This window comes from Gossypium hirsutum, chromosome D04 (assembly GCF_007990345.1).
Source record: "Gossypium hirsutum isolate 1008001.06 chromosome D04, Gossypium_hirsutum_v2.1, whole genome shotgun sequence".
NCBI classification, from domain to species: Eukaryota; Viridiplantae; Streptophyta; class Magnoliopsida; order Malvales; family Malvaceae; genus Gossypium; species Gossypium hirsutum.
The window spans coordinates 25875677-25900532 of NC_053440.1; the positions used below are offsets into that span (position 1 = coordinate 25875677).

The window sequence follows — 24856 nt, forward strand, 5'->3', positions numbered from 1 at the left end:
TCAAGTGGACAGCTTTGAATGAATATAAATAAATGTGAAATTATAGATAATGTTACATATAAGCATGTTATATATATTAAGGATGTGGAATGGAGAGGAGGAGGAGGAAAATATATGATTACTCAACTAGCATGAGTTTTCATTAAAAATGACCAATTTGCATGTTTTAGGTTCAGGGACAAAATTGAACAAATGTGAAACTTTAAGGGTAAATTTGAAAAAATGTCAAAAAGTGACCAAATTGCATGAAATGAATTGTTTTATCATTTAAATTGCTAAATTGAATGAAGTATTAATTTAGATCAAGATTGGCTGGAAATTCGAGAAAAATAAAATTTTTTCAAAATGTCCCTGAATTTTGGTATTTCTGCAATTTAGCCTGGTAAGTTCGTATGAACTATATTTTGTATAATTTTAATTGAATTGAATGCTATTTGGTAATGAATATTACATATATATATGTGTGTTCGGAATTGAATTATTATTGGTAATATGTATAATTATTAGATGTTTTGAAATGATTATCGAAAGCTCGATTGGGTTGGAAGCTTGTTGGAGATATATCACATTATCCATTGGTTTTATCGATAATTTTGGATGATTTGATTCTGGTTATAATGACTTGTATAAGTTAAGTTGGTTAATGTTAGCTCATAAATTTTTTGATTTTGATTGGTTATAAATATGAATGCTTGATGAAATGAAATGTCTGAAAATTTATTTGTAAACTCCGGTAATGCCCTATAACCCTATTGTGGGGAAGGATACGGGTTAGGGGTGTTACATTTTATCTCTTGAACTGTAGTGAGTTTTTTCATTGTTTTGATCATATTAACCAAAGAAGATACTTGGGTTGTCAACAAAGTGATTGCATCCAGTTCCATAGCACCAACAACTCTCTTACCCGTCTCAACTCTTGTGGTAGGATATTGATAATTATTGTTGGCAATCTTTTCCAGAATCTTATATGCTTCATTATAAGATTTATCCAACAAAGTACTGTTGGAAAAAGCATCAACTACCATCCTCGTATATGCATTCAGCCCATTATAGAATATCTCCATATGAGTTTAATGTTGAAATCCATGCATCGGACATTTCTAAATTAAGTCTTTAAATCATTCCCAAGCTTCATATAATGTTTCATCCTATATTTTTCGGAAAGATGTGATGTCATTTCTAAGCTTGACATTCATATTTGGGGGACTATACCGTAGTAAAAACATCTGGCAAAGATCATTCCTTGATGCCACTATTCCCGACGGTAAAGCATTCAGCCATGCTTTCGCTCGATCTCTTACAGAATATGGAAACAGTTTAAGCCGCAGAGTATCTTCAGGAACACCTTGTTGTCTAAACAAGTCACAAACCTCTAGAAAAAGTCGTAAATGCAATCATGGATCTTCAGTTGGTAATCCACTAAACTGTCCTACTGTTTGTAACATTTAAAACATTACCGATTTCAGCTCGAACTGCCGAGATTGTATGTGCGATCTGACTATTCTTGGATTCAAATCCTCTAAAATTAGAACAACATGCTCTCGAATTGGCCTTTCTCGATCATCTATCACCCTATGAGCATGAGGATTAGCGTTCTAACCATTTAGATTATCATTGATACCATGTATCACCCTACGAATAAGAGGATTAGCATCTTGACCATTCAAATTATCATTGAGACCAGGACATTCCTGTTCCTAGCCATTTTTCACAATTCTTCCGCCTTCTTTGTAAAGTTCTTTCGATCTCTGGGTCAAAAGGATATTACTTATTAGTAGGAATGCCTCTTGTCATGCACTGATGGTAAACCTATAGAAATTAAATTAAACTAAGTTAAATAAAACTTAATGGAATTAAGTAAAATAACCAAACCAAATTACACCAATTTGCCGATCCTCGACAACAGCGCCAAAAACTTGTCACGTGTGAAATGATGTGCAAATTGTGCAAGTATACACGTCGAATCAAGTAATAAAGTGATAAGTGAGATCGTCTCCACAAAGATTAGATTAGGTATAAAAATGATCAAGTTATTATAATGAATTATCATTAATGTTATGGCAAAACCAAGTTAAGCACGCAGTGGTAAATTAAAATAGTAAGGATGTGTGCGAAATGTATACTGACTAATACTGGTACATGCTAAGGCAAAGCAAGAGTAAAAGTGCAACGGCAATTTCGAGAATAACTACGTGAATAATACACGAGTGAATAAATAAATAACTAAGAATGTTATGGTAAAGATACTACGTCAAAGGATTAAGGGTCTACGATGTTGATTTGGAAGGTTGGGATTACTAAGAATTTGCCTTATTTTCAACAATGCCTTAATAGAATCATACTCAATCTACTGCTCAGAAGAGACCTAAAGTGACCTACTTCTTTCGAAAGTAAAATCTCAAGTTACCTGGCCTGTGTCTATAGGCCTTAGCACGATACCTTGTACTATTTTATCTTCATTCTATACAAATGTTGCTCTATGTCTAGAGTCTGCTGCAAGTATTCGGTCGAATACCAGCTTGTATCATTCAATTTTAGTCTAACTAATCCAACCTTTTCAGAATTAGATTCAATTTGTGGGCATACTGAACACTCGTCTATGTCTAGAGAATGTATGCATACAATTGAGAAATAAAAAACAATTGAATTAAATAGTAGATTAAATCAAATATATGCTTCAACCTGTAAAAAAAATAAGAGTCTCATCATGTAATCCCAACCCTATGAGATTTAGCTCATGGGTTGGCAATTAATTCAAGTTCAAAATAACATCCAACATCATTTCGATCAAATAAATTCACGGGAGAACAAAATAAAAAATAATTGAAGAACTTAGGAAGATGGTTGTCACCAAACCAATCCACAATCTAGTAGCACAGTGTCATGTGGTAGCTGAGAGGACTGCCTTCAATTTCCTCTTTTCGTCTCTACTTAGCCGCTACCCTCTATTGTTGCCTTCGAATCTCCACACCCTTTAGGGTTTCTTTTTGGCTTTTTATAAGCTTTTCTTCCTAGGGTAACTCCAATAGCCCACGATATCTTCTCCTCTTTTCTAGGTAGATTTTTCAATAACCACTATAATATCTCTTCAATACCACTTTGTATTTAACTCACTAACACTTAACACTTCATCTAAGCTCTTTATTATATTATTTTATTTTACACATAAACTTTTTTGCACCTTCCAATTCAGTCTTTTTTACTTTAGTTTCACAACACTTAGTCTATTCACTTTGTTGTTAAAGTTAAATTCATATATTCACTTCTTTCTAATTAATTTCATAATAAATATTAACATGTTCCTATATATACATAATTAAATCTTAAGAACATAAATATAACAATTTCAATATAAATCACATATATTCTTAATTGGGTAAGGAAAATTTCTTAAAATACTTACCTCTCTTTTGTTAGAATTTCACTATTTTTGCTTTAATTTTCTTCCTTCCTCACTTTTGTCACCACCTTCACTTTATTTCCAACACTTTTATCATTTCTTCTCTTTCTCTACTTCATGAACACATCAAATACATAATCAAAACTCACACTAAAATCTCTTTCTTATGTCTCTACTTCAATTAAATATGAATTTCATAAGAAATTCTTAATTTCTTACCTTGTTCTCTTGATATCAAGCCTTAGCTTGATTTTCTGTCTCTTCAAATTCTATTTTCTTGAATCCAAGTTGATGTTCATATTCACCATGTGAAAACTATGAAATTATTTTAATTTCTAGGTGAAAATGGTAAATTTTGATGGAAAGGACTAAAATGAATAAACTTCAAAATTTTTCTCATCTCTTTCATGGTGGACATGAGAATGATGGAAGGCTGGAGAGAATTCTATCATTCTTTTATTCTTTTCCCTAACCAATAATTAATAATAAAATATCTTATACTAAAATACTAAAAATAATATTAAATAATCTTAACCAATCAAAATCTTACACCAAATAGTCCATAATTATCATGATATTGCATTAAAGTTATCCTAATTGAGAAATGACTATTTTTCCCCTCAACAGTCTCTACAATTCCTTCCTTGAGTCATCACTTGATTTCGGTAAATTTATGATTTAGTCCATTATATTTTTCACTTATTCAATTTAGTTCATACTTACTAATTTATTTTACACATTGGCCTTTCCACCTTTAGAATATTTTCACTTTTGATCCTTTAATTTTTTAAATTTGCACTTTAGCCCATCAACTTTTGCTTAATTCCATTTTGACCCATGCTTTTCACTTTTTTACAATTTAATCAGTGCCTCAAATTTATTTTTCTCAATACATGAGTCCTTTCAATTTCTTTCGCTATCCAACTACCTTCTCTACTAACACTAATAATTTCTATTTTATTTCCTTCGAAAATTCTAACGTATGTCATCTTGTATTAGCACTATTCTTGACTCAAGGTGTTAGGGACATTACACCTACCTTCATTTATTGATGACAAAAAAAATCCGAAAGCGATATGTTTTAATTTGATAGGGTCTAGTTTTTTTATTTAGATTCGAGATAGATATAGTCAAATTATTTTTTATGAATGGTCGAATTGAATAAGGTTCAAGTTTAGGGTGAAAATGCCCTATTTTGTCCCAAAATATTTACAAAATTTTCCCTCTAAATATATAATATTAGTTTGGTTAAATTTTCTCACCAGCATCATTTTACCACCATTATATTACTTCTATACCACCATTATATTACTTCTATCTATCACACAAGTAAGTTTCTTTCCCCTCTCATTCTTTTCTTTTAATTTATTTTATTTTCTTTTATGTGTTGTAAACCACAATATATATTAGGACACAATTAGTCAAATATTTTTGTATTTTGTCATCTTAATCTTTATCTTTATTATAAATCACAAAAGCTCCAAACGCAAACAACATAACAAATCCAATAAAAAGTAGTGTCAAAACCTTTCACTTCACTTTTTTTTTAAATAATTAATCACAATTTCACAAAATGGGTCAATTTTAGATTGGGCACACTATTAATTTTTGGGTTCAAATTTAAGATAGGTTAAATTTTTTTTAAAGTCAATATCGGGATCGAGGCATAACAGTAGAGCATCGAGTCAGAATTTAGATGGACAAAAATTGATTGGCCCATTTCATTGCCATCACTACTTTTACCGTACCTCACTTTATCACATTGTGTTTCTTTCTAGGGTAAACTATGCCTAAACTCATTAAACTATTAATAAGTTTACATTTTGGTCATTTAACTTCAAAAAATTACAAAAATAGTCATTGAACTATTAACCTTTTTTTTAAGTCACTGTTATTTTTTTATAAAAATGTTTAGCTAGTGAGCTCCAAGTGACGATTCGACGATGGATATGGTGGATTAGTACCCATTGACGAGTAAAAGAATGTATCTTAAATTTAAGTCAATCTAACAGTCAATGTTGAAAATCAGAGAATAAAGTTGTTTGGATTTTGATTCTTAGATCTGTGAAGTTCAAAGTTGTTTCATACAATAAAATTAAACTAAAGAAGAGAAAGGAAATGATAGATTTGTACGAATAGAGAAAATTATACAACAATGATTTAATAAGTAATGACTTAAATAAAAAATTTCAAATAATTAAATAACTATTTCATCATTTTTTAAAATTAAATAATAAAAATTAAATTTATTAAGAGTTTAATCACAGGCATTTTACCAAAAAAAGCCCTTTTTTAAAAAAAATTACCGAAATGGGACCATTATTTAATTATTTACCGGAATGGTCCATTTTCCAGAAAATTGCATCCACGTCAGCGCGATGTCAGGGGACGCGCCAGGAAATCGCATCCACATCAGCGCGATTTGATGACGTGGAAAAAAATCGCGCCCTCTAGGACGTGATTTGTTGCCACGTCAGCAAATCGCGCTGACGTGGATGCAATTTCATGCCACATGGCACGGTCTGGGGGACGCAATTTTGTCGTTTTTCCCACGTTAGGTTTTTTTCGGCTTTTAGGGCTTAGGGTTCAGGCTTTTTAGAGTTTTTAGGTCCTGGAAGAAATAATTTTAAGTTGACGTTTCTGATAAAATAGTATAAAATCGCTTCTAGCAGGATGCTATTTGAGAAGAATTTGTGAAATCGCGCCCTAGTGGACGCGCTTTTGCTACAGTAGGTCATGGAAGAAATCATTTTTTTGACGTTTCTGAGCAAATTGTATAAAATCGCTTCTAGCAGGATGCTATTTGAGAAGAATTTGTGAAAATCGTGCCCTCGTGGACACGCTTTTGCTACAGTAGGTCATGGAAGAAATAATTTTTTTTGACGTTTCTGAGCAAATAGTATAAAATCGCTTCTAGGAGGATGCTATTTGAGAAGAATTTATGAAAATCGCGCCCTCGTGGACGCGCTTTTGCTACAGTAGCATGTTTGGGCTGAGGCTATAAATTAGGCAGAAAATGTTCTCAGAATGCATAAGTCACAGCAGAAACAATTTAGAGAGGCTAAAAAGGTTAGAGTTCCAAATATGAGTGAACGTATTAGTGCTGTTATTTACTACGATGGTGAGGTTTACCACACCGAGAATGGTTTTGTTTTTTTGTCGGAGAATACGGTGCGACTGGTTTTTAACGAGAACATAGGTTTGACAGAACTTCGTAAGAGAATTAGGCGTAAAATTTTCGGAACGACGCCAATGAAAATTCTGTCTATCACGTATCGATTTTGTTCTTCTGTTGATCTGGTGACATATGACTCGTTCGACATAAAAGTTGCTCGTAGCTTGGAGGCAATGGTGCAGACTCATCTTACTAGTGAAGCACCTTATATTGAGTTATATGTACAATTTACACCACCAACTGATGTACTTGCGATCGATGTTCGAGATGTATACAGGACCCCTGGCCGACACTCAGTTAGCGGGTTACAAAATACGAAACAGTCCATGTTCGGTAGCGGTGTCGAATGCACATCCCCTGCAAGACACTCTGTCGGTGGATGGGACATGTACGTCAGTGGCTCGACGTTTGATGCTGGAAATACGTACTGGGGAATGGCATCAAGTTCTAGTGGGTGGCAATCTACATCCAATTGGGAACGTTATCAAATGCCCAGAAGAAGGGATGACGTACTCCCTACGACGTCAACCGGTGAGGGGACCTCGTACGCTGCAGATGATTGTGGGTTAGAAGATGACTCCGATGTGGATCCACCTCGAGAGCCCGGGCCGGATGGTGCAGAAGTTGGCTTATTTTCTGAACCGGAGCCTATTCCAACAGAACCTGAAGATGCTGAAAGGAGTTTAGGGTTTAGGGTTTTAATTTAATTAGGTTAGGGTTTTAATTTAATTAGGTTAGGGTTTTTAAGTTAATTAGGTTAGAGTTTTTAAGTTAATTAGGTTAGGATTTTTAATTTAATTAGGTTAGGGTTTTTAAGTTAAGGGTTAGGGTTTTTAAGTTAATTAGGTTAGGGTTTTTAATTTAATTAGGTTAGTGTTTTTAATTTAAGGGTTAGGGTTTTTAAGTTAATTAGGTTAGGGTTTTTAATTTAATTAGGTTAGGGTTTTAAGTTAGGGGTTAAGGTTTTTAAGTTAATTAGGTTAGGGTTTTTAAGTTAAGGGTTAGGGTTTTTAAGTTAACTAGGTTAGGGTTTGTAAGTTAATTAGGTTAGGGTTTTTAAGTTAAGGGTTAGGGTTTTTAATTTAATTAGGTTAGGGTTTTTAATTTAATTAGGTTAGGGTTTTTAAGTTAATTAGGTTAGGGTTTTTAAGTTAAGGGTTAGGGTTTTTAAGTTAATTAGGTTAGGGTTTTTAATTTAATTAGGTTAGGGTTTTTAAGTTAAGGGTTAGGGTTCTTAATTTAATTAGGTTAGGGTTTTTAATTTAATTAGGTTAGGGTTTTTAAGTTAAGAATTTAAGGTTTTTAATTAAATTAGGTTAGGGTTTTTAAGTTAAGGGTATTAATTGTTAGTAGAATTCTCAAATAATATCAAAATATTCAAAATATTCGAAATATTTAAAAATTTCTATTTTATTACATCAAATAAACTTTTATTTTATTACATCAAATAATATCAAAATATTCAAAATATTTGTACAAATAAATTTAAATACGGCAATCAATGTTTATGCCCGGAGGATTCAGTACCACATGGCGGCCGTCGACGATTACGCGCTGGATTCCTCCTTTCTCTAGCTTCCGACAGCGGTTGTTGTTCCTCCGGCGGGGATTCTGGTTCTTCCGATACGGCATCTGGTTGTCGGACTTGGGGCGATGATCCACCTTCAAAGAATAGTGTATGTGGAGGTGTTTGCATCACGAACAGCGACGGTGTTTGAAACCCATATGTTGGTGGGGATTGGTAAAAAGGAGAGCTCCCTGACAGCCCCTCTTGCGATCCGGACATTTGACTCCAACCTGCCATAGGACGCAGAAAAGGATACATATAAGGGTTAGGATACATATAAGGGCTAGGAAACGCACCTGGCATCATCTGAAAAGGCAGTTGCGTAGGTATTATCGGTTGAACTACTGCGTCGGGTGACTGTGTCGGTGCTCTCGTTGGGCCTGGTGATTGCATGGCTGCTGATGATGAGTTGGGTGAATGTATGAGACTCGTTGAGGGGCTGCCTTCGTCATCTTGTTGTCTTGGATTTAGAGGCCCGCGCCTTTCCCTTTCGACACGTATTTGCCGCTGCCTCTCCTCTGGCATCAATAAATACAGCTTGCCATGGATCCTAAACCATCGCATGTATTCTGGAACGCACGCTAACTTCGGAACGATGATTGGTTCCCGAGTAGGTATATATTCATACCGATCTTCCCACATTTCCATGTGCTCAGACCAGTATCTCGTCCAATCCGTATTCAATTGTCGAAGGTCGACTTTGTGTTGATCGTCAAACACCTCAGGATCCACGGGAATCGGTTGTCTACATCCAAACTGTCGTAGCACTCTGTCTGTCTAGTGCGACTCCACGGTTGCGTAGTTGATCAACACGACTTTCACGTGCCAAGCTTGTGGATTTTGTAAGAACTCTTCTGGGATTACTGCCCGAATTGCCGGATCCTCGTATGGTGTCCATTGAAACTATATTAACATGATAGAAATATTAGTTATATACATAATACTAAATACTAAATACTAAATATCAATCGACTAGCGAATGAATGGAAATATCTATTTTATTTAAAACTTACTTGTGCTTCCGACTGTTGGTCCAATAGAAGCCGTATATCTTCAAGAGAGGACGGTAATCGAGCATGACCTGCAGGATGGTTCCACCTAATTAAATAAATTTTTAGCATACTTTTATTTTAAAAAATCTACATAATAATTGTAAAATCTAATATAAAATTTACATCGTTATGAGTGGGAATGTATATGGGTGGTCCACTCGAGGACGTAGAAATGGAAAGCGAAACCGTGCCCACGACTATAGTAGTGACAGGCAACCTCCGATTTTTGCTCTCATCGGTCGTGTCGCCCCGTACATCTCCCGATATAACTTGCCAAGACGGCAGACCCCCCACTCAATTCACCAGCTGTTCTAAAATCAACGAGTTTCAGCAGCCATCTTAGATGTACGCGGCTCCGTGACGTGTCGGGCATCAGATAACCTCCAATTAATTGAAGAATGTATGCCCGAGCATATCAGATTCTTTCAATTTCGGTTGAATCTTCATCCGGATCAGGGAATGTGTCACGTAACCAACCCATCTCGACCTTACCTCCCTTTATTTTCTCCGGAATAGCGCCCAAAAGCTCGTAGCACACCGCCCCCCAATCGCTAGATTGGGCAAACCCGGTGATTGGGTTCCCGTCCACCGGCAATCCCAATTGCAGACTGACATCTTCAAGAGTGATAGTGCACTCTCCACATGGAAGGTGGAATGTGCGCGTCTCGGGTCTCCACCTCTCGATCAACGCACTGATTAGTTTCCGGTCCACCTTGCATCTCCGGCCTACCATCGCCACGTGCCAAAAACCTGCTTCCCGCAGGTAGTTCTCTACCAACGGTGATGGAGTAGCATGCATATTCCGGATATTGCATTCCAATACCAGATCTACAGACTTTTATAACAAATAAAAAATTAATAATTATCTAAAAATGCATAAATAAAAAATTCTTAAATAATATTTAAAAATTAAATTTAATACTTATTATTTTCATTTGTTCCACCGATATGTGATGCTTATCAAGACGAGTCAATTCTCTGGCCATTGCTGAAATCGTACAAATTTTTACGGTTTAAAAAAAATTAAAAAATATTTTTAAAATTATTTAAAAAAAAGGAGTTAAGAGAAACTTCAAAGGAACTTGAGAGAAAATTGAAATTAAATATGGATTTAAGAGAATTTTTGAAGGAAATTGAGAGGAAATTGAGAGGAAATTTGAGAGAGGATTAGTTTGTGAAAAAAAAGGGTGAGGGGTATTTATAGTTTTTTTTTACCGTTGGGGAAGAGCAACGGTAAAAAATTTGACCGTTGGAGCACTATTCACTCGCGGGGCAAGTCGCGACCACGTCAGCGCGATTTGCTGCCTGAAATCGTGCTGATGTGGACGCGATTTTCTAAAAAATAGACCATTCCGATAAATAATTAAATAATGAGTCCATTTCGGTAATTAAAAAAAAGTTTTTTTTCTGTAAATTGCCCACCTTCAATCTAATTTATCCTTCTTTGTAAATAGTGAAGACAGGGTCGACTTCTGTTTCTTTTGAGTTGTTTTACTCTTTCCTGATAAACTATTTTAGTTTAGACGACTGACACATCCCCTCAAACCATACATCCCTCGCTGGCTGGCATGGACCAGTTTCATTGTCAGCCTATCAGCCATCAGGTGACCAACTTTCCACGCACTCTTCTACTTTACTTTTTTATTGAATAAACTTATTATAAACTAGTACTTGATAGAATAAACAAAGGAGAATATAATTTTTTTTTTGGGGGGGGGGGGGAGAGGGAGGTGTGAGAGAGATAAGAAAGAGCACATTTTCTATCTTATTTTCGTAACCCACAAAAACAAAAACCCCATGAATGGGCAGTAGGCAAAGCTCATGGAAATGGGTTCGAGCTCTTTGACTGAGTCAGGCGGTTCTTCCACCAACTCTTCCGCCGAGTCACTCAACGGCTTGAAGTTCGGTAAAAAGATCTACTTTGAGGATACAGCCGCTGTCGCCGCCACCGCTGGTGGTGATGGTAAAAGTGTTGGTGATGGTGCAAACATAGGGACTCCATCCAAGTCCGGTCCAGGGTCTTCAAGCTTATCCGGCTCGGGTAGGAAGGCCAGGGTTGATGGAATGGCGCAAGGGGTTCTGCCTCCTAGGTGTCAAGTAGAAGGGTGTAAAGTGGATCTGAGTGATGCTAAGGCTTACTATTCAAGGCATAAGGTTTGTTGTATGCACTCTAAGTCATCTAAAGTCATTGTTGCTGGTCTCGAGCAAAGATTTTGTCAGCAGTGTAGCAGGTCAGCCCTCCAAATACCTCCAAGTTTGCTCTCTTGTTTGATGTTTCTCCTTTTATTTCCCAACTTTTAGCCTTGCTTTGGTTTGTTCGGTCTTTTTTCCTCTCAAGTAGTTTATTAAGGAACTTATTAAGTAGTTTTTAAAAAAAAAAAGAAAATTAATGTTCTGTACCTATGATTGATGGTTTTGAGCTGTATTCGGTTTAAATTTTGATTCAATTTTTCTTCCTTTAATTGTATCGGTCTTGGTGGCTTTCTGTGTGATGTTGGGAAGTTTGTTACGCTCTGATATTTATTAGTTTTGAGTTTCTCTGTTTAGTGGGAAGAGATATGGTGGCTTGAGTTATCAACCCATTTTTGTGGTTCTGGATTGGGATTGTGTTTTTCGATTTATTCTGTTAGTTCAGTGCTTGTTTGGGCTTAATTGACCTCTGTTTAAGTTACTCTACTCTAAATATTTTTGTTTCTTTGTTTTAATTTCATAAAAACTGAGGGGGCAGGATTGTGGTTTCTAGGTGCCTTTTTTCATTTTTGGTTCTTTGTGACTGGATTTATGGGATGGATTTCATTCTAGTAGCGTTATGGACTTTATTGGTTGTGTTTCCTTGCCTGGTTGCTTAGCTATTAATTGGTGCCATAAAATTTTTATGCTTTTTATTTGTCTTCGCTTACATGAGTTTGTCACGATGGTAAGATCCTTAGTTTACTAGTTTCATAGAAGCTAGCTAATGTTGCTTATACTCTCTCCAAAGAGAATACAAATATATGGAGTTCTGAGTGTAAGTTTTGGTTGATTATCTGGTTTTGGCATTTATGTAGGCTGATTAAATTTTTCCATAAAATTCTATGATTCGTGGTTTATGGACATATATCTGAAGCTATTTGGCTTCGTTTCTTTTTCCAATTCTACATCCCTAAATTGTCTTTTTTATGGTTAGAGGAGCATAGTCTGTTGTATATCAATAGTATGCATACCATCGAAATGTTTCTTGTACTATTTTTGTACCGCTGATACCTTGTTCCATGCCTGAGCTCTTTAGTTCCATATTAAAAATTGGGAAACTATGATATGACTGTGGGACCTTGAATAGTTGAGCATGCATTAATAGTCAGATAAAAGCAATGCATATCATGTAATAGCTCTTTCAATTCTATGAAAATAAAAATTTCTTTGTTATCTTTAGATGGAATCTCATCATATAGAGAAGCCAACTGTTTAAGGATGTATTTGCGCAATCTATCCTTTTGTGTTAGTTAGGATTTAAAAAATGTCAGGGGCAGTCGGGCCATTCCTAGTAAGAACACTATATGACGTTTTCTTTGTTTATTTTGAATGGTTAATCATACATACATTTTGCTTTTTCAAGGTAGATTGATTTTTTGATGGCTGAAAGAAGTTACAACGGACAACACTGGTGAATATGATAGCATCTCTCCTCATTTCTGAAAGTAACTAAAAAATTGACTGATTATGAATTTATGATATAGTGTGGCAACTTTCTTAATTCAGTATGTTATGTTGGAGGATTCTGAACTGTAATTATCCTTTGTTATATGCCCATCTATGTTAATTATTGTCGGGTTTGATTTCCTCTTTGCAATTAAATTTGCAATTTCCTTTTTGTACCAACATTAACATCTTCTGTCGTAGTTTCTTTCCAGATTTCATCAGCTTTCTGAATTTGACAAAGGGAAACGGAGTTGTCGTAGACGCTTGCAGGTCACAATGAGCGGCGCAGGAAACCACCACCTGGATCATTATTTTCCTCTCCTTATGGTGTGGTTACCGCTTATTTTTATAACTTTTCATTGCTTAGTAATTGCAAGAAAGGAATAAATTGGTCTCTGTTCTGATATAGAAAATGGCAGTAGAGGTGGAAGCTTTATAGTGGATTTCTCAGCATACCCAAGGCTTCCTGGAAGGGATGCATGGCCAGCAGCTCGATCGTTAGAATGCATAACTGGAAATCGAAACACAGCTACTGGAAGCTCATTTTCACATCCATGGCAAAACAACTCCAACAAACCTCCTCATGACCATTTCTTGCAAGGTTCACCATGTGGGACTAGTTTCTCCAGCACTGGAATTTCTCCAGGAGAATGCTTCACAGGATCTGGTGACTCAAGCTGTGCTCTCTCTCTTCTGTCAAATCAACCGTGGGGCTCCAGGAACCAGGCTTTGAATTTTTCTGTAAATGGCGTGATAAGTACTGAAGGGTCCTCTGCGGCACAACCGACAACGCCTCATGGTGCAGTTGTGAACCCTTATTCAAATGCCTCTTTGGATTTCAATGGCAGTGACACTGTTCGCAGTTCTCACAAGATGCTGCCACACCTAGATTTGGGTCAAATCCCAGACCCTGTTAACCGTCAATTCTCTAGCGACCTTGAGTTGTCTCAACAAAGCTGGAGGTCATATATGGAACATGAGCAGTCCAGGGCAGCCTATGACGACTCCATGCAGCATATCCACTGGACGCTCTAAGTTTGTCAGTCCTGAGGCCAGTTTTCATGCCCGGTTTTTTTGGTCATGTATGGCAAATGGTGTTTCTGGGCATCTGGTTTTATGGTTTTTAAGTCGGAGTTGGATAAACCCAAACTATCCCTCTTATCTGCTTGCTTAAGGTTTTAACATGATGGATACGAAGGTGTTCCCCTGGCCTTACTAATTAACTGTCGAACCATCCTTGCTTTAAATTAGTTTAGCAAATTAGTTGGCAGTTGGCACTGACCAGAAAGAATGGTTCGAATAGTAGGTATCCAGTCCTTCTAGGACCAATTATTTATGCCAACATTTGTTAACAAGAGTACGCATGTGGGGTTGCCATCACAATCATCTCTCTCAAATAAAAAAAAAAAATCTTTTAATGATATATAATTTCTACCACCATTGGCATATGCCAAGCACCACCAGCTAAACAACTTTTATGGACCTAAAAAACTGGCCCCCAAAAAGCTGAAACTTGTAAGAGTGATAGGTTTGTATACTTGTATGAATTCAGATAATTGTATTCCTAATCATTGTCGGATAAGGTGTCAAAACTCCACAACTCAGGAACTTGTTTATTTTCTTTTAAATAAAGGAACATTTCATTCATAAAGAAAACTTAGAAATAGGTTCGATACGTAGTAAGTCCTGCCTAAATAGCATTAATAAAACTAAGCATAAAATTATGAAGTTTATAATAAATAACAATGTCAAGCTATATATCTTGAGAAAAAAAGTTTTGGGGAAGATTGGGGTTGTTGCGTGCCAACATGTTTATGTAGTGATTTTTCAGAAAACATGAATCTGTTGGTTACGGTAGAAGATCACCAATATAGTTCTGCAATCCGCAACCAATGGTTGGAGTGAGATTTGCACAAATAGCTGTAGAAAGTAGAGAAATGGAAGCAGCGGTATCCACTTCAACAATGAGAAAATCAATATTTAAAGTTTTAGCCAAGGACAGACCATGATGAAGAGCCCAGAGCACCGCTATCATATTTGTTGTGAAGCCAAGAACAACTTGTTTACTCCTTTGCAAAGTCAATTTTTCTTTCTTGATAAAAGCATACACTCATAAGTACAATAAAAGGTGTTAGGATAGTTATCACCATCGGTCCAAAATCCATTTGGGTTTGGGCCGGCATTGGCCCAAACCCACGTGGCCGCAAACTGAACTCGCATGATAAGATTGTTGGCCCAAACACACGAGGTTGCAGACTGAGCTCGCATGATGAGATTGCGGACTGAGCTCGCAGCTCGCTCGTCGAGCGCACTCCTCTATGATGTTATATGTGCATGAGAATACGTAACACGTGTTCAACCTAACGTAGGGTACGTGTCTGTATGAATGGAGCCTACTTAGCCCATCATCTCAATGAACAGTACCCATATTATATAAATAGACAAACATCACCAGGAAAAAGGGACAGAGAGAAAAATACCTCAACAATTAGTATTGTGAGCGTGGAGAATTTCTAATCTTTAAAACTTCAGTTTGTTAAAAATCGAAATGGTTCATCCCAATGAGAATTTCCACATCAATTTTTTTGCAAGACAACTGGAGTATCTGGTGCCGGTAATCAATCTAGTGAAATGAACCTATTTTCTAGTTGGTTTGCAGACCGGCTAGAGAGTTTAGGTAATTTGGCTCATGCAGGAGCTTCAAATTCTTTAGACCTAAACATCCCTTCTGGTCAGGGGTTGTCATTTCCTTCTGATCAAGAGGCATCCCCACAACAATTTGTTGCTCTATAGGAACAATTGAAGTTGATGAGAGAGCAAATGGTTGTGTAGAATGCTAGATTCGAGCAGCAACAGATGTTCCAGCAAGAGTTGTTGAAGCAAAATGAAGAATTAAGAAAGAAAGAATAGTCTGACAATTCTAATCTCCATGGTAATAGTAACATGCGTGAAAATGGTTCTGGGATGCATGCAAAGCCATGGTAGAACGAGATGGATGCCTTATGTAGGGATGTTTGGGCTTTGCATCTTAACTCCCATGGAAATGATTTAATAGCGATTGCTGCAAGAGGAGGGATGGAGACTTTGAGGCCTGCTTTATAGAGGTTATAAATGACAAGGGCTTCTGCATATAGAGATGCTCTTAAGAGTTTCATAGAAGGATATCAAGAAGGTATCCAACAAATTATGGAGAAAAATGAAGATTCTTCTAAAGCACAACAAGAAGGCAATACTGATAAAAATTAAACTTGATGGTTGATAAGTGCATAATCGAAGATGGATGTGAGTACTTCTCCAGCATACCTATTGTAGATACAAGTTTAGAGATTTTGTGGAGCTGGGTTGGCATGAAATCACAAGAATGATACACATCCTGAGAATTTTCCTGTATTGAGAAAGTGACCTTTAGAAACTACAAATATAATGGGAATCTCCATTGACAATGGTGATGCTCTTTCCTTCTTGTCATTTCATGTTTATTAAATTTTTTTGTAGTTTAGTATTCAACGTGCTTGAGCTTGGAGAAATGTAAAAGATCCTTAATGCTTTATGTCTTTGTTAAGTGCAACTGAAGATCTAGTCTGATGAATGAGTTTCAATCTGTTCATTTTTTTCTACTTCTAGTTTCAATACATTAACTCTATTAATCTTAGTTTGAGGTGATGTGAATGTGGTTAGTTATTTCTTTGCTGCTCGTGGATTAGTAAAATAGCTTGATCTGTCAATTATTGATGCTATTGAGTAAATTCAGTTTGGTAAATGGATTCGATCTGTTGTGGAATCTACTGTCTTGGATCAGAGTAGCTATTAAATTATTTTCTATTGCTCTCTATCTGCACGATAGTTTGTTTCTTTGGAGCTTATTGTTACTCAAGGTACCAAGATTGCTTTAGAAGGATTCACACACACTGTGTGTTTGAGATCTCAATGGATGATCGTCAAGAAGAATGTGTTCATTAGGATCCACTACTTCATACTTCATGTGGTGCTACATTTCACGATCATGTTTCATCATCTAATTAATGTCACAAGTTCGAATATGTAAGGTGGATCAATTTTTGGACCATCTTATATATGGTATGGTCAATGAAAGCAAAAATGCTAATGTTATTGAGGTGTCTTTACTAGGTTTAGTTGGTATTACTGTGTGTGAAAAGCTAGTATTCTAACAGTCTAGCTTCAATGTTTTTTGTTCTAACTCTAACTAACTTAGTTATGTTGGTGAAAAGTTAATTGCTTAATAGATTAGCTATGAAAAGCTTATAGCTTAACAGCCTAGCTTTCAAGAAAAGAAATTGAAAGGAAATAATTTAGATTAGCTATAAAAGTCCTGGAATTTGATTTGAAGTAAATGTGTAACAGCCGTGAGTTGTAGACTTCAAGGCTTAATCCTACATTAGAGACTATCACTAACATGGATATGATATGACAAGTAATACATCTCTTTGTTGATTCTTTTCCACTATTTAGCTCTTTGTACATTAATAGCATTTTAACAATGAAAGATGATGGTATTTTGTGTTATTAACATGTAAAAGGGTATCAAAACATGGTTGTTCATTATGTTTTATCATTGAATTTAATTGTTAAGGCTGTTCATTTATATTGTTATCAAGTACAATCTTATGTATTGAGAATACGACATGTGAGTTGAACATTTGACAATAGTTCCCATTTCTTTCTTTCGGGAGCCAGTACATAGATAAGGGTTCTCTAGGGGCTTTCCTAAAGTCAGACTGTTGTTCATCATTCATTCATCTTCTTTCTATATTGATATTTATATATTTTTTATAATTAAATTTAAATGTAATATTTTTTATTAAATGATCACACATATTCCCATTGATTTGATGAATTCAAGTAGAATAGTTTATACGTATGTAGTGTTTAACATTTTTTCTGTCACAATTTAAATGAAATGAGAATGTGAAATGTAACATTATAATGTTTGTTATATGTAACAAAGTATCGATTAAAATTATTACTTAACTCATAAATTAGCATTTAAATTATATCATTATTTCTATTTTCGTGTCTAAATTTTTTTAATCACAAGCTATTTATTACTTCTAATATTTTTTTATTGTAGAATAATTAAATTATTTGTTTCGCTAATGATATTTTAGCACATTAAATATGTATTGCAGTTTAAAAATAATAAAGTATGTTATATATTATTTTTATAATATTATATATTATGATTTTTTTATTCATATAATAATTATATTAAGAATGTTATTAAATTATATATTATTTTATTAAATTTTATTTAATAATAATTATATTAAAATAAGATTAAATTATTTATTTTTATTAAAATATATTTAAAAATAAATTTATTAAAATTTAATAACAATAACAATAATCATCTACCTAAAAAATTCTACTAAGGGTACTTTCGTCATTCAAGCCTTTTTTCTTATACTATTACAACATCTAGTCCATTCAACCAAACACAATTATACTATTAGAGCTCTATTCCATTCCATTCAACCAAACAATGAAATTACTGATTACAACTTTATTCCATTACAACTATATTCCATTACAGCTCTATTCAATTACAGTCATATTCCATTACAGTGAACCAAACGAACTCTTAATGTGATATTTTCAGGAATGTAATGGAAGTTGTGAATTTTTCGAAAATCAAATACTGATGGTGGCGTGGGCACGCCATGCTAAGTGCTGACATATATTTCCCTACAAACGAAACTCAACATCTCTAACCCAAATAAAAACTCTAACATCGACAACATTGTTAGAAACACGTGGAGACTATTCTTAACCTTTCTCTTTGCTTGTTGTTTGGGTTATTGTACTTTATATTACATATAAAATATGCCTGAGGAAAAGCATAGATTAATTGGGGGGGTTCAAATGGTAAGTATGCATGATTGATTGATTTTTTCTACATGTTTCTCTTTTGCATATGTTCAATCTTATGCTAGATTTATTCGATAGTTTATTTGACATTGAGCCTCTAATCTCATTACTTAGTCAATTTGGACAATTGGGTAATTTTTGAATTAAAGTATTCAAGTAGCTAGATTAATTGACATGTGTGTTTTAAAGTTGATATATGTAACTAGATTTTTCATGAAAATTGATTGTTTGAAAAAAAATATTTGCTTGTAAATAAATAAATAAATAAATAAAATGAATGAATAAATAAATAAATAAAAGCTCTAGTTATGAGTGAAGGTTTAAAAAAAGTGACTAAATTTAGTAATCGGGATGAGGTGCTTGGGTTGTCATCTCATTTCGGATAAAAATGTTCGAGTGACAAATTGAAAACTTACAAACTAACCGAGCTTCCAAAAAAATAAAAAAAATAAAAAAGAGACTGTTTGAACTGAGTAATCGAGGTAGGGTGCTTGGGTTGTCATCCTAGTTCGCGTAAAAATGTTTGACCACGTCTAAAAAAAATTATTGCATGATTAATTAATAATACCTTGCAAATTTTGGTTGAAACTCAATTTAGTGAATGATTTAGTTCACATGTTTCAGTTTTATGACACTTGTTGATCAAACTAGGTATTTTGATCATTTACTTATTTTTTGCCTATATTGTTTACATTGATTATGGATGCAAAAAAGAGGCTCGATTTTTAATAAATTATTGAATAATTTCTAATGTTTGAAAGTACAATATGCTTGAGGGCAAGCATGAGCTAAATAGGAGTGATTTGATAACATGTTAAATTTGCATGATTTTTTGTGTTTAATCAATTAATTCTTGAATTGATATCTGCTAACTTAGTGATATTATGTTTTAATCCTTCCAGGTATACAATTAGGATGCTATGAGTTAAAAACGAGCAGAAAAAGACCAATTTGCAGCACAATCAGTAAAGTGGGGTCGAATAAAAAACGTGGAAATAGTCAAGGTTTCATAAGATTTGTTTTGACTTTGTAAAAGCCAAAATAAGAAAAACATCTGATTTTATTTTTTATCTAGTTTTAATTATGTAGTGGGTAGTTATGCCAAATTTAGTAAATCCTATGTATATAAACAGGGTCTTTATGGAAGCTTAAGGATACACTTGGTTTTCATTTTGGAATTAAATAAAAATTATTCCTTTCTTTCCAATTTCATGCGTCAGTAGCTTACTGGTTCCCCATTCCCATTTCCTTGTTTTTACAAAAATTTGTTTAATTGCTTTCCAAGTCCCTTCCCTTCCAAACTTCCACCATTTTCATTCAAATCCACTCCATAGCCAACCAAAGCATGATTAAACTCATGCTTCACTAAATTCTAACTTAACTTTAGGACAGTATTCTTTACTTAAATACTTCCAATTGGTATTCACATTTTTCCTAAGTATCGGGATTGACAACTCATCCCTTAAAGTTAACTTGATTTCAAATTAAAAAGCGCGTTGGATTGGAGTCGTGTTTACGGACAGTTGGGGAAACAAGTTGGTGATGCTGTATTCAGATCTCCAAGAAAAAATCAAGGGAGAAGTGATCGGGTTGAAACGACCCTCAAGGTTGAGGCCATTAATCCGAGTTGGGTTCTTCAGAATGCAAGGCTGTCAGAATCTTGAATCAGGAATACGTGTATCTCGGTTAGATAATCGGTAAGGGTTGATTTGTCAGTCGTATTAGGACCAGCTATGAGAGGAAGAATTGGCGGTTAGGAATTTTTTAACTACTATAACTAGCTTATTGGTTGGAGGAGAAAATTAATTTTTGAGGATCGATTCTAAATCCAAAATCCACAAAGTCTAGGGCTAAGGCTTATTACCTCTGTTTACAAAATCAAAATTTATTTCCCAATTTAATTTATTTCCAATTTGTTTAACTATTTATTTATGTTGTTTCAATTATTTAATTTCTAAACATTTCAAAACTCCCCTGATTTACTTGTTTATTTTTTAGCAGGTTCCTTTGGAGTCGTGGGTGTAACGCCCCAAAAATCCAAGTATTTATTTTGCATGTTTGTAACGCAACTACTTATTTGCTTCAGTGGTTAAGTGATTTGGGTGTGTGTTGGGGTGTCTGAGAAGTCTTGGGTTCAAGCCTGGGCTTGTGCAAAAAAAATTGTTTTTAAGGAAGGAAACCCTTGCCTATAGTTAGTAGGCTTTTTAATTATTGTGGGTAAAGCATGACATAAAAAGCCTACTGGTCTAGGTGGGTAAGTGGCGTGTTACTTATGCTAGTGGTCTAAGGTTCGAATCTTGCTGGAGGTAAGGGAGTGTTTATTTTGCTGCTTTGCCATGAGGGGTGTTGGAGTTTGACTGAAACACTAAAGTGGTTGAGGAGAATTCAAATTGAGTGGTTGAGGGGAGGTGTGATCAGGTGGAGGGATTTTAGGAGAAAATCAAGGGAAATGAGGGGAGAGGGTAGTGTTGTGTAGGAAGTGGACTCTGACACTCAAGAATTTCAACCAAAGTGGTACTCCTCATTTGGTATGCCTCATTCTGGGTTATTTTTTCTTTCTTCTTCTCTTTGGCCGAATGTGGTAGGAGTTTTTCGCATATTCTTCTGGTCCACTTTTGGCAACCTTCCTTTTTGGCCAAAATTACTCTAAGTGTCTCCTTTTTTTCTCTAGTTTTAATTTCTTTCTCTGCTCAAGTCTACCGTATCTCCCTTTCGTTCTTTTTTTTCTGAATGGTGCAAGGTGTGTGTTCGGCTAGTCCTCTTATCTTCTTTTTCTGTTGCTGCCTGAATATACTTTCTACCCTTCCTTCGTGTTCTTTGCTCTTTCTCTTCTAAATTGATTTCCCTTATTATCTTGGTATCTAGGCGGATTACTTCATTCCCCTATCGCTACTGTGTCCTCAGTGTAGTGACTATTCTCTGACAAATCGGTAAGAGCACTCGACTTCTTCTTGTTTTCTCTTAATCTGTAACTAGTCTACTCCTTTCATACACTGACAGACAGACTACTTTTGTGTTCTTTTCGATTTTTAGAACTTCTCGAGTAGCGAAGGAGTTGCAAGTGGTATTGAAGCATTCATAATTTTTTCATCACTCGATCAAATGTAGGTTGTTGTGTTGTTGTGGTTATAACGATTGGGATAACTTATGCTTGTTCGATTAAGTAACTGCTTAAGTGAATAATTGAGGATTGTTGGTCAAGTGTAGGTTCCAAAGGCGTGGGCAGTTTTCTCAGCAAATAAAACCAAGGTGTGTAACAGTATGCTGTAAACGATATCGGTGAAATGCCGAAATGCGTGTGTAAACACTGCCCAAATCGTAAACCGGTAAAAGCCAGAAATATGACAATTGACGCTATACGAGCGTGCGCTCGCTCGTGTGGTAAACCAAACGCATAAAACATGGGCATTAAGACTGTTGCGGCCACCATGAGTGATTTCATGGTCTTAGGCCGTTTTGGGCCTCGATAGGCCGAGTGGGCCTAATGGGCTTGTGGGCCCCACATGGCTAAACCACATGAACGTGAGGAGATTATTGGGCCAAACTATGTGATTTTCATGACTGAGATCAATTCTGGGCTATGTAGGCCACACGAGTGTGTGGACCCACATGGGCCCGCATTGTGGGCCTTGGGCCTAATTCCACTGTTTGACTGTTAAGGTTGCACGGGTCGCCCGAGATGACTGTGGACCTACTGATGAGTCAGTAAGTAGACCTAGATTCCCAAACTGATATAAAATGACTGTTATGCCCCCACGTGTAAAATGATTGTTATGCCCCTATGTTATAAATTGACTATATGCTCTATGTTATGTATGCTTGTATATAAACATGCCACGATATATATATGTTGCATACATGTATGATATGTTGCATGGGAATGAGATTATTATTAGAGGAAGTGTACTGTACCGGTAGCTCTGCTGGGTATGCTGTTTAGTGACGCAACTGGTGCTAATTTTGGAGTGTAGGGATGAGTGGGTGATATTATCCCCATATGGAGTGTTGGGCTGGACGAAGTGGAGTGTAGAGGCTGGTTGGGTAAGATTTCTGATTGCATGTCTAAACTGTTACTGATACTGTAATAGGCTAAGGCCTAACTGAACTGAATTGTTATTGAATTGGGCCTAGGCCTAGACTGTACTTGCCTAGGGCCTGTTTGGCCATTTTGCTTATATGGGGTTACACACTGAGTTTTCGTAAACTCACCCCTCTGCTTATCTTACAGGTAATCCTTAGTCTTAGGGACCGGTGTTGCGAGAGACTCGGAGGTGGCCACACAACCGCACTTGCTTCTAAACTGGATTTTCACTGATAATAATTTAAATTGGGTATTTGTTGTAATAAGATCTCTTTAAACTATTAACTTTTAATTTGGGATTTTATTTTATTTTATTTTTAAAATCTTACTGATAGTTGTAGGATGCGGATTGTAAAAAGATGAATGTTTTGCAAGACACCAAGTTTTCGTAAAATACTGTAAAAGCTTTCGCATCAAACAATGTTTTAAATATAGTAACAAACTGCTAAAGATAACTTGAGTTTTTAATAAACGAGAATTAATATAGAACGTGTTTTTCATTAAAACTATGTTTTCGAAAAACACTTCAATATGGTATCGCCAGATTCGGCCATAACGTCTAGGCCAGGTTTGGGGTGTTACATTTAGTGATATCAGAGCCAGGTTCAAAACTCGACTGTGGTTTTTGGGTTTCTTCTAAAACTTGGAATTTCCAAAAAGAACTGTTCTAAACGATTTGGAAATATTTTGAAATATTTTTACTGAATGTGTGGTACATCGAGTCTCCGGCATCGATTCTGTAAGTTCTCTAAAACTGTTATCTATTTAAAACTAAAACTACTATAGATAGATCGTACTGAAACACTTAAGTTAGTGTGTACTGATACTATAGTAAAACCGATAGACACTGCGTTCTACGAAAATAAACTCTTAAATACTGATATTACTTTCCATAAGATATCTGTTAATCGGCACTGGAATGGTAAACTGATGCATAAAATTTTTAACCAGATAAAATGCAATTCGATAATGAGCACAAGAGTGGCTCGCGGACAGGGTACAAGACGCCGTGGTAGAGGGCGTAGAGGTGCTTGAGCTGGGTCCTCGTCATATAACCATATACCTAACTTGGAGACTAGTGAGACACCAGCTTTACCTGTGACTGAGACTGGGTCTCCCAATCGAGCGACTGGGGACAATACACTATCCCAAGCTATGTTACGAATTCTGGAAAGGGTCACTAGATCCAATACTGGTACTATGGGCCATGGGTCGGTTATAGAGCGAGTCCGGTCTAACAGGGCTGAGATTTTCAGGGGTATTGCTGGAGTTGCCCCTAACGTGGCTGGATATTAGATTGAGGCCATAGAGAGGATCATGGATAACCTCGACTGCACCTTCGAACAGAAACTAAAAAGAGTCGTGTCATTGCTACGAGACGAAGCCTATCTGTGGTGGGTTACTGTTAAAGAGGGTACTCAGGCTGACCGATTGACATGGGAATTCTTCAAAACTGCTTTCCAAGGGAAGTATGTGGGCACTAGTTATATGGATGCCCGGAGGAGGGAGTTTCTGAATCTGACTCAGAAGGATAAATCAGTGGTTGAGTATGAAGCTGAATTTTTGCAATTAAGTCGTTAGGCGTGTGGGATGGTGGCAACCGATTATGAGCGATGTGTTCGGTTCAAGGACAGCCTCAGGGATAGTTTGAGAGTTTTGATAGCTCCACAGAGGGAGCGAGATTTTGCCACACTAGTGGACAAGGCGAAGATCGCCGAGGAGGTAAAGCATATTGAGCATCTAAATAGAGAAAAGGGTAGGAATAAGAGGGATTCAGAGCCCTCGAGTTCTGCTCAGAGGCCGAAGAAAAAGGCCAAAGTGGTTGGGCCAGCCAGAGTTAGGGCCCCTATTGCTGCTACTGGACCGCAGACATATGTTGACTGTGGTGGACGCCATCAGGACGAGTGCTAGAAAAGGATTGGGGCGAGTTTGAGGTGTGGATCATTAGAGCGCCGTATAAGAGACTATCCACAGAGGCTCGAGCAGATGCAAGCTACAGGTCGGGGTACTGTTCAAC

At 36.0% G+C, this 24856-nt stretch overlaps 2 protein-coding genes and 1 non-coding gene across 3 annotated transcripts; all 3 read left to right on the forward strand.

Moving 5' to 3' along the window:
* The first annotated feature begins 1080 nt into the window (after window positions 1-1080).
* Window positions 1081-1187, forward strand: LOC121216452 (small nucleolar RNA R71). The gene has a single exon (XR_005912635.1). It is a non-coding gene; the product is annotated as a small nucleolar RNA R71 (small nucleolar RNA).
* Window positions 1188-10684: 9497 nt separating this feature from the next.
* On the forward strand, window positions 10685-14091 carry LOC107916091 (squamosa promoter-binding-like protein 14). Its single transcript, XM_041091148.1, has 3 exons — window positions 10685-11425; window positions 13085-13199; window positions 13282-14091. The coding sequence occupies exons 1-3, from the start codon at window positions 11016-11018 to the stop codon at window positions 13309-13311; spliced, it is 555 nt and encodes a 184-aa protein (XP_040947082.1). The 5' UTR covers window positions 10685-11015; the 3' UTR covers window positions 13312-14091.
* On the forward strand, window positions 13348-13907 carry LOC121216100 (squamosa promoter-binding-like protein 9). The gene is made up of 2 exons (XM_041091397.1): window positions 13348-13369; window positions 13474-13907. Exons 1-2 carry the CDS (start codon window positions 13348-13350, stop codon window positions 13905-13907), a joined length of 456 nt encoding a protein of 151 aa, XP_040947331.1.
* Window positions 14092-24856: the final 10765 nt, after the last annotated feature.